At 44.5% G+C, this 15,106-nt stretch overlaps 1 protein-coding gene across 1 annotated transcript; it reads right to left on the reverse strand.

Moving 5' to 3' along the window:
- Window positions 1-595: 595 nt before the first annotated feature.
- LOC114605554 (phospholipase A2 inhibitor and Ly6/PLAUR domain-containing protein-like) lies at window positions 596-11,706 on the reverse strand. The gene is made up of 5 exons (XM_028746941.2): window positions 11,515-11,706; window positions 7,211-7,333; window positions 6,044-6,199; window positions 3,215-3,355; window positions 596-1,319 (listed from the first exon to the last, which is right to left on the reverse strand). Exons 1-5 carry the CDS (start codon window positions 11,561-11,563, stop codon window positions 1,102-1,104), a joined length of 687 nt encoding a protein of 228 aa, XP_028602774.2. The 5' UTR covers window positions 11,564-11,706; the 3' UTR covers window positions 596-1,101.
- Window positions 11,707-15,106: the final 3,400 nt, after the last annotated feature.

Genomic DNA, 15,106 nt, shown 5'->3' on the forward strand with positions numbered 1-15,106 from the left:
CCTTTTCCACAGGGACGTGGGTGGTGCTGTGGGTTAAACCACAGAGCCTAGTACTTGCCAATCAGAAGGTCGGTGGTTCGAATCCCCGCGATGGGGTGAGCTCCCGTTGCTTGGTCCCTGCTCCTGCCAACCTAGCAGTTCGAAAGCACGTCAAAGTGCAAGTAGATAAATAGGTACCACTCCGGCGGGAAGGTAAACGGCATTTCCGTGCGCTGCTCTGGTTCGCCAGAAGCGGCTTAGTCGTGCTGGCCACATGACCCAGAAGCTGTACGCCAGCTCCCTCGGCCAATAAAGCAAGATGAGCGCCACAACCCCAGAGTTGGCCATGACTGGACCTAATGGTCAGGGCCCATTTACCTTTACTTTAAGAGCATTTTCCAGCTATTTTACAAGCCCATTTAGTTAACACGAATGCCCTTCCCTTGTGTTTCAGCATGAAGTAACTAAAATGTGAAGTACAATTGATAATTGTTGCAACGTATCAAACAATCATATTGATTGGAAATCCAAAAAATCTGTGTGTAAAACACACACAGAAGGTTCATAACCTCCCCAAAGCTTAAACAAACAAGAAATGAATCAATATTCCCTGGTTTTGTTTTTTATTTTACTATTGATTTTGCTATTTAACAGATTGGTCAGGCAGAAGAATGGGTAAGGAGCCAAATTGTTAATCAATCAAATGTTTAATCGGTTTGCCATTGTTGTTAAATGTCAATTAGGTGTTGGCACATATTCCTTTAGAACATGCAGGTGAAAGCTGATGTAGAGGTCGGACTTGCATTGGCTTTAGTGCTTGGTGTTGATGACATGAATGTTACCTGCTTAGTTCATCTGGCCAAAGTCCAAAGTCTGTGAAACAGGCCTTCATCATGGAGAGGAAAGCACTCTACTCATTCTTTAGTACACCTGCGGCTGCGATTCTCACTTTCATTGATAGGTTGATCAATTAACTGGAATCAGCGGTTGCCCCTTAGTCCCTAACACATGAAAGAACAAATGCTCAGGTAATCCAGTTATGCTAAGAGAGACTTGTCAAGCTTTTAACACAAGCCTCAGCTTAGCACCTCCATCCGTTTGTTAATGCACACAGATTGTAAGTTAAGAACAGAGCTTCATGAGGAAAAAACCAACAAGGGCGGAAAGGAGGAATCCAGTTGGTCCAAGAGGCATATTGGCTGTGCTGCCGGAGGCCGCTCTGCATTCAAGGTTCGTGATGGCCGAACTGATCCCCGTAAATGTTGCTGCCCCTCCCAAAATAGGAGCGCAGACGGCAGGTGTAGCACAACCCTTCATAGCAATTTTCCCGGTAGCTTCACCTGGTATTGGAAAGAGAAAATATAATAAGGTGGTTGTCAGCCACAAGAGGGCGGCAGTTGATCATCTAAAGATCCACTGCACGTCACTCTTACACTTTCAAGAGCAGAGGGCAGATTTTCTGGGAATTTTTATTTTGTTTGGATAGACTGATATCCTGCCTCTTTCCTAAAAGTTGCAAGGCAGCTCACAAAGGCAATACTACAGCAATGTAGAATAGAATAATATTTATTGTGTTGCTTTATACATTGGTGGCGCTGTGGTGTAAACCACTGAGCCTTGGGCTTGCCGGTTAGAAGGTCAGCGGTTCGAAACCCCATGACGGGGCGAGCTCCCGTTGCTCGGTCCCTGCTCCTGCCAACCTAGCAGTTCGAAAGCACGTCAAAGTGCAAGTAGATAAATAGGTTCTGCTCCGGCGGGAAGGCAAACGGCGTTTCCGTGCGCTGCTCTGGTTTCACCAGAAGCGGCTTAGTCATGCTGGCCACATGACCCGGAAAAACTGTCTGCGGACAAATGTCGGCTCTCTCGGCCTGTAAAGCGAGATGAACGCCACAACCCCAAAGTCGTTCATGACTGGACTTAACTGTGTGGGGTCCTTTACAGATAGGTAGCCGTGTTGGTCTGCCATAGTCGAAGCAAAATTAAAAAATTCCTTCCAGCAGCACCTTAGAGACCAACTAAGTTAGTTATTGGTATGAGCTTTCGTGTGCATTACCTTTATCTTTACCTTTTTTTATAGTAGGGTTGCCATATTTGAAGAAGTAAAATCCGGACACAAGTTGCATTAAAAAAACAACAACACAGCAAACGAAAACAACAACACAGTAGACATCAGAATCAACAGAACAGAACAGCCCATAATCAAAGGAACAACCTTGGTGCCTTGGCTAATTCAACTGATAGTAAAGGTAAAGGTACCCCTGCCCGTACGGGCCAGTCTTGCCAGACTCTAGGGTTGTGCGCCCATCTCACTCAAGAGGCCGGGGGCCAGCGCTGTCCGCAGACACTTCCGGGTCACGTGGCCAGCGTGACAAGCTGCATCTGGCGAGCCAGCGCAGCACACGGAACGCTGTTTTCCTTCCCGCTAGTAAGCGGTCCCTATTTATCTACTTGCACCCGGGGGTGCTTTCGAACTGCTAGGTTGGCAGGCGCTGGGACCGAGCAACGGGAGCGCACCCCGCCGCGGGGATTCGAACCGCCGACCTTTCGATCGGCAAGTCCTAGGCACTGAGGCTTTAACCCACAGCGCCACCCGCGTCCCAATTCAACTGATATCTCATGCTTAATTGGAAGTTAATAAATTCAGTCCATTTCCCAGTGCTAAGCAAGTGTGAGTCTGGGTAGAGCTTACATGTTTTGGAAGGAAGGTGGGATATAAATGTAATAATTTTAAAAAATAAAATTAGAATTTCATTCGCAGCGAAACCGAAAGAGAATTTATTCCCGTGGGCATAAATTGACATGGGAAGCTGAGAGCCATCTGTTGCATTCAGCAGCACAGTAAAGAGAATTTACCACTGTTTTGCTCCCCCATATTTCTGAGCTGGTGAAGTAGGACTAATACAAAAGTTTGAGGGGGCCCTGGCAAGTGCCTTCTGGAACTATTCTTTGTTGGTGGACCCATACTTGATGTGGTGGTGAGGGAAGGTGGCAGCAGCAATATTCCAAAAAGAACCAGGGAATTGGGTCCAACTGCCATTTTCATTTCCAACAGCGTTCCCACTATGGCATTGTTCCAAGGCATTGAGGGAAATGTACCGTAAATAGTCTGAACTTCTTGAAGTGCCATGCCAGATATTTTTTTTTAAGGCATCTGAACTGTGTTGATGATATGAAGATAATGAGCGAAGTCCAAAAGAACCCAAACCAAACGCATGCATGGGAATGAATAAATTACCTGTATGTATGAATCCAGCTAAGTCAATGCAGTGAGATTCAGATCCAACACAATCCACTGTTTCATCACTGCATGAATCAGAAAAGGAAGCATAGCAGGCTGGGCAGCGAAGGCCGTTGAGTTTGGTCTCCAGACGCTTCACTGAACCAAGAGAGAAAAAGTCAACTTCCTGAGAACATTACTGGGTGCTGCAAATATAACTGTGCTAAACAGTGGCATGAGAAAAAGAGTTGTAAAGTACGACTAATAATAATTTAATAATTTATAATAATTTATTATTTATGCCCCGCCCATCTGGCTGGGTTTCCCCAGCCACTCTGGGCGGCTTCTAACCAAATATTAAAAACAATACAGCGTCAGACATTAAAAACTTCCCGAAACAGGGCCACCTTCGGTTGTCTTTTAAAAGTAAAATACTGTATTTTTCGCTCTATAAGACACACCAGACCACAAGAGGCACCTAGTTTTTGGAAGAGGAAAACAAGAAAAAAAAAACATTCTGAATCTCAGAAGCCAGAACAGCAAGAGGGATCGCTGCGCAGTGAAAGCAGCAATCCCTCTTGCTGTTCTGGCTTCTGGGATAGCTGCGCAGCCTGCATTCGCTCCATAAGACGCACACACATTTCCCCTTACTTTTTAGGAGGGAAAAAGTGAGTCTTATAGAGCAAAAAATATGGTAGTTGTTTATTGTCTTGACATCTGCTGGGAGGGTGTTCCACAGGGCAGGTGCCACACATAATAATTTCTAGCTTACATTAAGCTAGAAATTCCAAGGAGGAGGGAACTGACCAAGGGGACCCCATTTTCTGCCACTTCCCCATTGTTATAAGAAAAAACTGCTTTTTCCCCCTTATGGGGTACCCAAGATCCAGTACAGAGTCCTTATGTAGGTTCTCTATCAGTAGGAGAAAATAGCAGAGGCCAACCGGACAATATCGAGAAGCAAGGCAGCTAGTAAGCCTGATCTTTATTAAACTGTTGCAACAGGGTCCTCACCCCGCCACGCAGGAGGGAGGAGGAACCCAGAACATTGGTGTGCAAGCTCTTATGCAGACTTTTGAAATTGCCACCCTGTAGCTCAAGACTACCCCCAAAAACATCAAACATACATCACTGAAGGGGTGGCCTACAGCAGAAAACCTGTCTGCCAGGATACCTGATAATGGTCACTGTTTGCTTTTACCTGGGCATTCTGGCCATTCTTTTGTGATGGTAAATACCCGGTTCGTGAATCCAGGTCACAGGCTCACCCTATTCTTACACAGATATGTCCTTGAGCAAAGAGACAATGGGGAGGTTTTCCCATTTCCTTCCTCCTTGCAGAGGTCAATTTGGGAGAGTCAAAATGGCCTCAGGATTGTTCTCCTGTACTATTTCAGACCCGTGGTTTATATACTTAGGTATGTGTTTGCCTTGTACATTTATGAGGATTTACTATATATATATATATATATATATATATATATATATATATATATATGACCTCAGAATTCCTATAACACCATGTTGGGTGTAAAATGCAAACTGGATGCCAAGGCACATGCAGTATAAAGCAATCTCTTGGGATAGCAATGGTTTAGCCTAGCCAATGGAGCAGTGAGTGAACAATGAGCCCCAGAAAGCCCTTGAGATGTTGTCTGAGGGTCATATATCTGATAAATACTGATAAAGGGAGAGGGGAAATGCCTCAGCCCAGCCTGTCCTAGCAACCGGACTTTAAACAAATCGGGTCCTCCCTCAAAGACGGCACGTGTTGCGGTGAGACCTGGCAACCAAACCCTGTGTTGTGGGTGGATAAGATTGGACAGCCACAACATCCAATTGGTAGGTCCCTTGATGCTGGGCTTAATCAGGCCAATGGGACGCAAGCTAAACGGATCAAGGGACCTATATATACCTATGCACGTGACCCAGAGCTTCCTCTTTCAGCTCGTGCATCGGAATACCCACCCACCTCTCCTTATATTTAGGGCTTTGCACTTGACCTTGCTATGTTGTCGTGTGTCGTCTGTCGTTGGGACAGGGGCACAGCAGGAATTTTCCCCACTAGGCTGATTGGCTGTTGCCATTTGGGTTTCACCTGCTGCGTAGCAAATCAATACAACTTGTAAGGTTGCGGATAGGTTCTGGTTCAGGTGATAGGGATGGAGGAACACTCTCGCAATCCCTATGTGAAGGGTATTCTGTTTAAGGAATCCAGGGACTCAGTGGTTTGGTCAACCACTGAGAGGGGGTTGTGCCCGTGCCTGAGTCCAGGGGGATATCTGGGTGGTGGACATAGCCTGTTCCCGACTTTCCACTTATCGAGGTGTTCACCCTAGGCTGACCTATGCTGGTGCCCTCAGTCAGCGCTACCTGCAACAGTGCAGGGAGCTAGTCGAAGCAGAGCCTATGCAACCACTCACTTGCTGTACAGTGGTACCTTGGGTTACATACACTTCAGGTTACATACGCTTCAGGTTGCAGACTCTGCTAACCCAGAAATAGTACCTCGGGTTAAGAACTTTGCTTCAGGATGAGAACAGAAATTGTGCTCCGGTGGTGCGGCGGCAGCAGGAGGCCCCATTAGCTAAAGTGGTGCTTCAGGTTAAGAACAGTTTCAGGTTAAGAACGGACCTCCGGAATGAATTAAGTACTTAACCTGAGGTACCACTGTAATCAATAAAGTTGTGGCCTAAATTCTGCCAAAAACCAAACCAAAATTTGAGTCTTGTGTGAATTTATTTAAGGGGGAGGTTTAAAGGTCTGAACATGCAAAAGCTCCAAAGGCATGTATACAGTTGGGTGTGCAAAAGGGACCAGAAAAGGAAAATACAAACTGATACCTACATTTGGCAGGAAAGGCTGTATTGCAAGCATCCGTCTTACAGCAGGAGACACTGGTCCTCGATCTTCTCTTTTTACCCAAGTTAATATCAGCAGAACCGACTTCGCAGTAATTGGATGGGACACAGTTCTTAATAATGCCATTAACCTTTACATTTTCTGCAAGAGGGTATGGGGAGAAAGATGTGAGACTTCCTATCAGATGATGAGGATAATGCACATAGCACAGAGGCTCAAAAGCCAATCATTTCTATAAAACCATATATTACTGAGAACTGGGAAAACTAAAGGCCCCTGCGGTCAGCCCCCTCGCACAATGATACTATGTCTTTACATTTCTGAAAAAATAATTTTATTCTTATGTATTGATTTACCACAATTGCCTCCCAGCTTTTAAAAAAGGAGTTTGAAGCAGCACACATAATTAATCCCCTTTCTATTTCAACTTCACAACAAGCCTGTGAGGTAGATTAAGCTGAGAGTTAGCCCAACTCTGTAACCTCTGCGTCATACCGACTCCACCATCCCCTTCCCTGCCAATATTGCACTCTGAAACGCTTAACAAAATTAACCATGGTGCAATAAAATAATATGCAGCACAACAAAATACAAAAGTCTAAAACCACAGTCATTCTGCTGCTGTACCAAGCTGAGATGAGCATGCCTTGGTTTAGTGTGTCGACAGAGCCTGGACTCATGGTTTAGTTGTCTCCAGGCTAATCATGGTTTATTGTAACCATGAGCTGTAACCATGGTTTGTCCTTTGTAAAAGTCCTGATGGTCACCTAACAGTTCACTCCTCATCCCCAGTTACACCAGTTGGAGGGATTAGCATGGGATCTATTCCCCTGCCCCAGTGTAAATGGCTTACACTGGTGTAAACCTGGTGAATATTTTCCAGCCATATTTTCCTAGTTAGTATTGCTCTCCCCAGTGTGAGCTCTTTTAAAAAGGAAAGTGTTGCACCCCTAGTTGATTGGTTCTGCTAAGGTAGAGAATTACCATGGAGAGAGGGGGCCACCACAGATGAGACCCTTAATTAGACAGTCATCTGCAGGCCTTCCAGTGGCAGAGGCACCAATAGTAAACCCTCACCAATACGCAACAACAAATCATGGATGCATTCCACCGCTGACACAAATAAATAAATAAATAATAAATCATGAATACCTTCAAAAAGTTCACTTTCAAACAAAGTGATGCCACAGAAATTGTGGTCTTGGGGGCAAGTCACCACTTCACCAGTGCAGTTTTGGCCTAGGCCTGTGCAAGCTTCACATTGTAAAGCAGTCCCTGGAAAAGGAAAAAGAAAAAGAAAGGAAATATATTATGTCAGTTGGATTTAACTAGTTTCCAGTGATTTCTCTGTACCTCTCTCTGTTTTTCCAGGGAAGGAAATGTCCAGACCTAAATAGCTTTGAAGGATGAAGTTTCCTCTCAGACCAGATGCACTTGTCTGACAGGATCAAAACCAGTCCCCATACTTAAGTTATGGGTGTGTGTACACAGTTTCACATGCTTTTGAGAAGGGGGGGTGGTGGAATGTAGACTGGGTATAATTAATTCCTAGCATTTGCATAAACTTAAAGCTATGCAAGCCAAGATACAGAGGCCATCTTCTGACCTCACATATATTAGGAAAACACCTTGAGGGGCTTCTTTCGATTTTCATCAGTTTCAGAGACAGGGGATGAGTTCCACCACCATCCGTCTCTTAAGTTGACTTGACCACATTGCCAATAGCCAAAACCTGCTCACCTGGTTCACGTACCTGTTCAGCAACAGCTAATAAACATTTTTGCTGGCTTTGGGTGAGTCATTGTTTCCAAATTTAGGCTAATTCGCCGGATTGTTGACAGAACTGTGTATAACTCTTAAGCTTCAAAACAAAGCAAATTACCTTAAGTCTTGCAGGGAAAAAGTAGCATCCTGAGACCAGCGACGTTTTGTAAATAAGGTATGTTTGCACGAATTTGCATAATTTATTCTGCACAGGGCCAGCCCAGAACATGTTTGTGGCCTGAGGCAATGGTGCCTCCACCATTCTATGCGTGGAGGACAATTGGAATGGTAGTTAATTCAATGCTAATCATGGGCCAGTGTTTCCTAATGTGCCTGAAGGCAACAGGTTTTTCCTAGGGGGGAGAAGATCTGGCTGCATGGCATACACAGCTCTGCAAAGCAGTTTAAGAAGCAACAACAACAGTAAAAATATTTTTATTTTTTTAAAGTGATAAACCATTGACTTCAAAACAGATGCAGAGATAACCATGTGGCTGTTCACTCCATTTTTCTTGCTGAAACACACACATATACACATGATGCAATATATAATAACTGGAATGTATTGTCTTCTAGAAAATTAGGAACATAACAACATATGAAGACTGGATTGCATCAAAAGTCTACCTATTCCCATATCCTGCTTCCCACAGTGCCTGACCAACACCCTGGCTAACTCCACAAACAGAGCATGAAGGCTATAACCCCACTCCGTAGTACAGTGGTACCTTGGGTTACAGACGGTTCAGGTTACAGACGGTTCAGGTTACAGACTCCGCTAACCCAGAAATAGTACCGGGTAAAGAACTTTGCTTCAGGATGAGAACAGAAATCGCATGGTGGCAGCGGGAGGCCCCATTAGCTAAAGTGGTAAGGTAAAGGTAAAGGGACCCCTGACCATTAGGTCCAGTCGTGATCGACTCTGGGGTTGCAGTGCTCATCTCGCTTTATTGGCTGAGGGAGCCAGCTTCCGGATCATGTGGCCAGCATGACTAAGCCGCTTCTGGTGAACCAGAGCAGCGCATGGAAATGCCACTTACCTTCCCGCCAGAGCGGTTCCTATTTATCTACTTGCACTTGGGGGTGCTTTCGAACTGCTAGGTTGGCAGGAGCAGGGACCGAGCAACGGGAGCTCACCCCGTCGCGGGGATTCAAACCGCCGACTTGATCAGCAAGTCCTAGGCTCTGTGGTTTAACCCACAGCGCCACCTGTGTCCCCAGCTAAAGTGGTACCTCAGGTTAAGAACAGACCTCCAGAATGAATTAAGTACTTAACCCGAGGTACCACTGTATTCAGCGGCATCCTATTGCAGAATCTGGAAGTTACATTTAGCCAGTAAAATAAAAGCACAATCCTAAGGTGGCGGCAAGGGCGGGGTGAGAATCTGTGGCAGAGGAACTGCACCAACCGGGGCAGAAGGTAGAGGGATGAATTTTCCATTTTCCCTACCATTTAAATCAGGGGTCAGCAAACTTTTTCAGCAGGGGGTCGGTCCACTGTCCCTCAGAGCTTGCGGGGAGCTGGACTATAAGCCACCCCCCTATGACTCTCCCCTCCCTTTTCCACAGCACCAGACAAGCCCCGGTGGCTGCTTACCTGTGTCTTGTGAGCGGCAGGGGCTGGCGGCGGGACGATGAGCGGCACACGAAAGGGCTCCAGAGAGGGGCTGCTTAAAATGGCGGCCGCTCGAGCACTGCTGCTACTGGCACCACCAAAGCCCAGCCCCCTTCCTCCTCTAGGCAGGGCAGGGAGAAGCCAGGAGGAGGGAGGGAGGAGGCGCTGCCGCTGTGGGAGGGAGAGGGCAAGAATGCGCACACTGGCGATCCAAGCGGCGATTCCAAGACCGTCCACAGGCCAGATCCAGAAGGCAATTGAGCCTGATCCGACCCAAGGGCCTTAGTTTGCCAACCCATGATTTAAACCGAGAGGCAAAATACACTGGCTCCAAAGCCTCAGGTCCTTTTTTGACATTTCCAGGGGCATATCAGGGAACTGAGAGGTCTCTCCTGACTGCCCACCATAATGCATTTTCAGGACCATCACCACCAGTGTTACAGGAACAACCCCCCATTCTCTGCTGCTAAACTGGGGAGGTCTCCCTCTCCGCCCATTTGACCCCCACCCCTCCGCCACCCGCCAGTGGAGAGGCAGGCGTCCAGCATTCAACAGCTTGTTGGTTGCTCTGTTTGGAAGCTTAGAATTACTTTCTAACTGAGATAATAATAATAATAATAATAATAATAATAATAATAATAATAATAATAATATATTATTTATACCCCACCCATCTGGCTGGGCTTCCCCAGCCACTCTGGGCGGCTTCCAAAAAAATATTAAAATACTGTAATACATCAAACATTAAAAGCTTCCCTAAACAGGGCTGCCTTCAGATGTCTTCTAAAAGTCTGGTAGTTGTTTATTTCTTTGGCGTCTGATGGGAGGGCGTTCCACAGGGCAGGTGCCACTACCAAGAAGGCCCTCTGCCTGGTTCCCTGTAACTTGGCTTCTCGCAGCAAGGGAACTGCCAGAAGGCCCTTGGCGCTGGACCTCAGTATCTGGGCTGAACGATGGGGGTGGAGGCGCTCCTTCAGGCTCCGAGGCCGTTTAGGGCTTTAAAGGTCAGCAGCCACACTTTGAATTGTGCTTGGAAACGTAGTGGGAGATTGTATCCTTTAGGTAAAATTAAGGTATAGAAAAGCACACAACATGGTGAGTTGCACTGGATATTGGGGGAAGGAACGGGCAGAAGGAAGAGACGGGTCTAATTTCCGTCTATTCACCATTTTTGAAATAAAACATTGTTGGCTCATGAGTGATCTTGTCCTGGAGCTGTTCATAATTTCCAGAATTTATTTTTTTAACATTAATGAAATAAGACTTAATGGAAGCTGGGGCATAAAATCTTCAAGACATTCAGGGGAGAAGGGGAATGTTCTTTGCGACACAATATGTTTCCAATAGATAGAAATTACACACACAAGTATTATATTATATTATATTATATTATATTATATTATATTATATTATATTATATTATATTATATTATATTATTAGCATTAAATTAGCAGGGGAGGCAGTCAGGTTATCATATCTTCCCAGCTACAATTTTTATGTTGGAAAGCCCTCAAAATAAGTTCAATTCTCGGAAAACATTGTGGCAGGGATTTAGGGAGAACAATTGGTTTAGTTCAGCAGTGAAACTGCTGCTGGCTATATCTCGCATATCTCTGTCAATGGCTGCATAGTTGGCAAAAAGTCATACAGGACTTGGGAGCTACATTCCAGAAAAGAGATACATCCAGATTCAGAAACAAGCAACATACAATTATCTCCTGTAGAGCTATAATATTCTGAAGCAAACAGCAATAAGTACGTACCGGGGATATTTAAAGAAAAGGGTGTCAGAGCATCCTTGCTTCTCAAGCACAAAGATGTAAACATACATATACATAAACACAATCGGACGTCTTCGTCTGCCCCAGCTGCAACAAAACATGTCTATCCAATATTGCGATACAGCCACATCGAGCGCTGTAGCTCTCAACTGGCTTGACTTTACCACAAAGGTCCACACTTCCATTGTCTTCCAGACAGATGGATGCTGCCAATAATATTATGCCCACATCCAGATATAGATATAGATGCTCTAGCTAGAGATATAACTCTACCTCCATAGGATGGGATACTCACCTCTGGCTATGAGTGCTGAGAGGAGGCAAATGCCAAGGAAGAACTGCATTGCTGCTGAGAAGTGGGTTGAGCCTCTGATGAAGCCAACTCTTCAGATGGGAGTTATAGTCATGTCAACAATTACTGCCTGGGAGGGAGGAGCATTTAAAAGCATCTTTCCTCCTTAAGGCCACATTGGAGAGGAAGTTGAGCAAGGAAGGTTCATTTTCTCTCTCTCTTTCTCTCACCCTCATCCTTCCTCCACAGAGCCCGAGTGGGGTGTGCATTTGCGCCATGTTATCCTGACAACAACCAAATAACAGACTGGCAAATCAAATTACAGGAATTGGTGGAGGCGGCTCAACTGACTAGTAAACTCAGAGGAAACTCAAAGCAAGAATTTGCGGGAAAATGGGATGGTTATAGAAGATATGTTCAAAAATACAATAATAGTTTTGACTCCGTGCTAGCATTCGCGTGATAAAGGAACTAAAAGGAGGTGGACAACGGGTTTATTATGTTTTCAGAATGTATTGGAAAAATTATATAGAAAGGTTTATTGTTTTGTGTACATTCAAATGTAAGATAAAATATATGCAAAGGGACTTGACAGGAAGTCAAAGTTGAAGAAACGATTTTGGAAGATAAAAGGGGAAAAAATATTTACTTTCATTATTATCATTTTGTGTGTGGGTGTGGGTGTGTGGGTGTCTGCACATATGTGTGTTTTTGTATGCAATGCTTGGGAGGAAATAAGACAGTAAATAACAAATAACAAACTAAATATTGATGTATGTAATTTTTATTTCTTAATTATATTTAGTGGTAGTATGGCTGTATTGTTTTTTGTAACATAAAATATTTCAATAAAAAGTATTTATAAAAAAAACCACAACAACAAACAACCCTGAGGTAGATGAGAGATCAGTGACCAGCCCCAGATCACCGCCATGTCTGAACAGGGATTAGAACTTGCCCACCTTGACCTCATCACACAGCTCCATGTCAGTATCAAAGCCAGAATCTATTCTGGTTTTGGCCAGGTGTCACGTGATACTTGCTTCGCCGTTGTAAGAAATTCAGCACCTACACTTTGGAACTCCTTGCCACTTGACATCAAGCACATTTTGGCCCCTGCTTGAGACATTTTTGTTTAGGCATGTCCAGTGCTTTTTTCAGGGGGGGTTTACGCCTACCACTAAACATTTTGTGCATTAAGTTTGGCCTCATTGAGGGGCAGTATTTCAATATGAGTTGGAAAGTGAGACTAAACTTTTTTTAGGAAAAAAAAGCACTGGGCATGTCTCTCCAGACACATAGCTGTAGGTGTGTTTTAATTTATTTTACTGTTCATTTTAATCATCTTTAACTGTTTTTAATTATTTTTATTGATCATTTTAATATTCCTTATAAACTACTTTGTGATCTTACTGCATTCAAGCAGTATATACATTTAGATGATAGAGATATAGATGATAGATAGATAGATGATAGAATAGATAGATGATAGATAGATGATAGATAGATAGATAGATAGATAGATAGATAGATGATAGATAGATAGATAGATAGATAGATAGATAGATAGATAGATAGATAGAGATAGATAGATGATAGAGACAGAGTTCTTCCTGAGGATACCAGCTTCCCCCTTACAGCCCTGATGTGTTTTCCATCTGAATAGTGCAAAAATGGAACAGTGAGACTCCCGTAAGTAAGTGTAACACTTGTTGTTGTTTAGTCGTTTAGTCATGTCCAACTCTTCGTGACCCCATGGACCAGAGCACGCCAGGCACTCCTGTCTTCCACTGCCTCCCACAGTTTGGTCAAACTCATGCTGGTAGCTTTGTGAACACTATCCAGCCATCTTGTCCTCTGTCGTCCCCTTCTCCTTGTGCCCTCAATCTTTCCCAACATCAGGGTCTTTTCCAGGGAGTCTTTTCTTCTCATGAGGTGGCCAAAGTATTGGAGCCTCAGCTTCAGGATCTGTCCTTCCAGTGAGCACTCAGGGCTGATTTCCTTCAGAATGGATAGGTTTGGTCTTCTTGCAGTCCATGGGACTCTCAAGAGTCTCCTCCAGCACCATAATTCAAAAGCATCAATTCTTCGGCAATCAGCCTTCTTTATGGTCCAGCTCTCACTTCCATACATCACTACTGGGATGTAACACTATCACTGAGTTATTCCCATTGAAGGCAATAACTGCCCAGAGTCTTCAGCTTGAAAAATGAATGCTGATAGCCAGAGATCTTCAGGTGCTGTCTCTTAATGGGATCCAAGAGTCAGGCAGGTTTGGATATACTTTTCTTTTATTAGGGTGATTGCTGGCTAAATGGGCATTAGATGCTCTCTCAGCAGCTAGGAAATAGCTGGAGGGTTTCACATTCTTTTGTTTCAAACTGGGGCATACTTTTTCTCCCCCACCCCAACAACCCAGCTAAGGGTTAATGCTGTATATACAAGGGGGAAAGGCACTGCAGTTTTTTTAGACACAGAAAGAGGACTGAGTTGAGTTCTGGATCTCTGTAATGGAAGAGTTGATCTGGGAGCAGTGGAATTTGCTGGTTGTATGTGTTAAGTTGTGCTTCTGCCTAGGCCTGTCCTCAATTTGTACATTTGTGGATAAATTCAAATATTATAGAACTGTTTCCCCCGCCCCCAAAGGAAACCAAATCCAGGTTGGTGTTGTTCCCCTAGAGCCTGGAAGCACATAGAACAAGACTACAGACCATTCGCGATCCGATGTTAAGATCAGAATCCTGTTTGCTGTCTTAAAAGTGAGCACATTTAAATTCTCATGGCCGCCAGTCCATTTTGGAAGATGCAATTGCACGTTTAATGGACTGCGGTCCATGAAAGCTTGTGTCATAATGAAGTGGTTATCCCTTATGGTTTCACAAGGCCCATTTGTGGTTTTACTGCAACCCCTCCAGACATTGAATTATACTGCTAAGAGGATGGCAACTGGATCCTAATTAGTAATAATAAGAATAATATGCCACCCATCTGACTGGGTTGCCCCAGCCACTTGAGGTAGCTTCCAGCAACTTACATGACACACAGTTATGTGTTCCTTTCTAGAGCTGGACGGGAACCTGAGAGTCATCTAGTCCACCCCCCTGCAATGCAGGAGATTAGATAGATAGATGATAGATGATAGATAGATAGATAGATAGATAGATAGATAGATAGATAGATAGAGATGATAGATAGATAGATAGATGATAGATAGATAGATAGATAGATAGATAGATAGATAGATAGATAGATGATAGATAGATGATAGATAGATAGATAGATAGAGATAGATGATAGATAGATAGATAGATAGATAGATAGATAGATAGATAGATAGAAGGTAAAGGGTAAAGGTACCCCTGCCCGTACGGGCCAGTCGTGTCCGACTCTGGAGTTGCGTGCTCATCTCGCTCAAGAGACCGGGAGCCAGCGCTGTCTGAAGACACTTCCGGGTCACGTGGCCAGCGTGACAAAGCTGCTCTGGCGAGCCAGCACCAGTGCAGCGCACGGAAACGCCGTTACCTTCCCGCTATAAAGTGGTACCTATTTATCTACTTGCACTTGCGGGTGCTTTTGAACTGCTAGGTGGGCAGGA

Source organism: Podarcis muralis, chromosome 10 (assembly GCF_964188315.1).
Source record: "Podarcis muralis chromosome 10, rPodMur119.hap1.1, whole genome shotgun sequence".
Lineage (NCBI taxonomy): Eukaryota > Metazoa > Chordata > Lepidosauria > Squamata > Lacertidae > Podarcis > Podarcis muralis.

What these genes read in the sequence shown, in the direction of transcription:
- LOC114605554 (XM_028746941.2), bottom strand. Translation starts at nt 11,563, where the DNA reads ATGCAGTTCTTCCTTGGCATTTGCCTCCTCTCAGCACTCATAGCCAGA. An exon ending in TACAGCCTTTCCTGCCAAAT is followed by an intron (nt 3,356 to 6,043) that starts GTAGGTATCAGT and finishes CTCTTGGTTCAG; the next exon opens with TGAAGCGTCTGGAGACCAAA. An exon ending in AGCTGGATTCATACATACAG is followed by an intron (nt 1,320 to 3,214) that starts GTAATTTATTCA and finishes TTCCAATACCAG; the next exon opens with GTGAAGCTACCGGGAAAATT.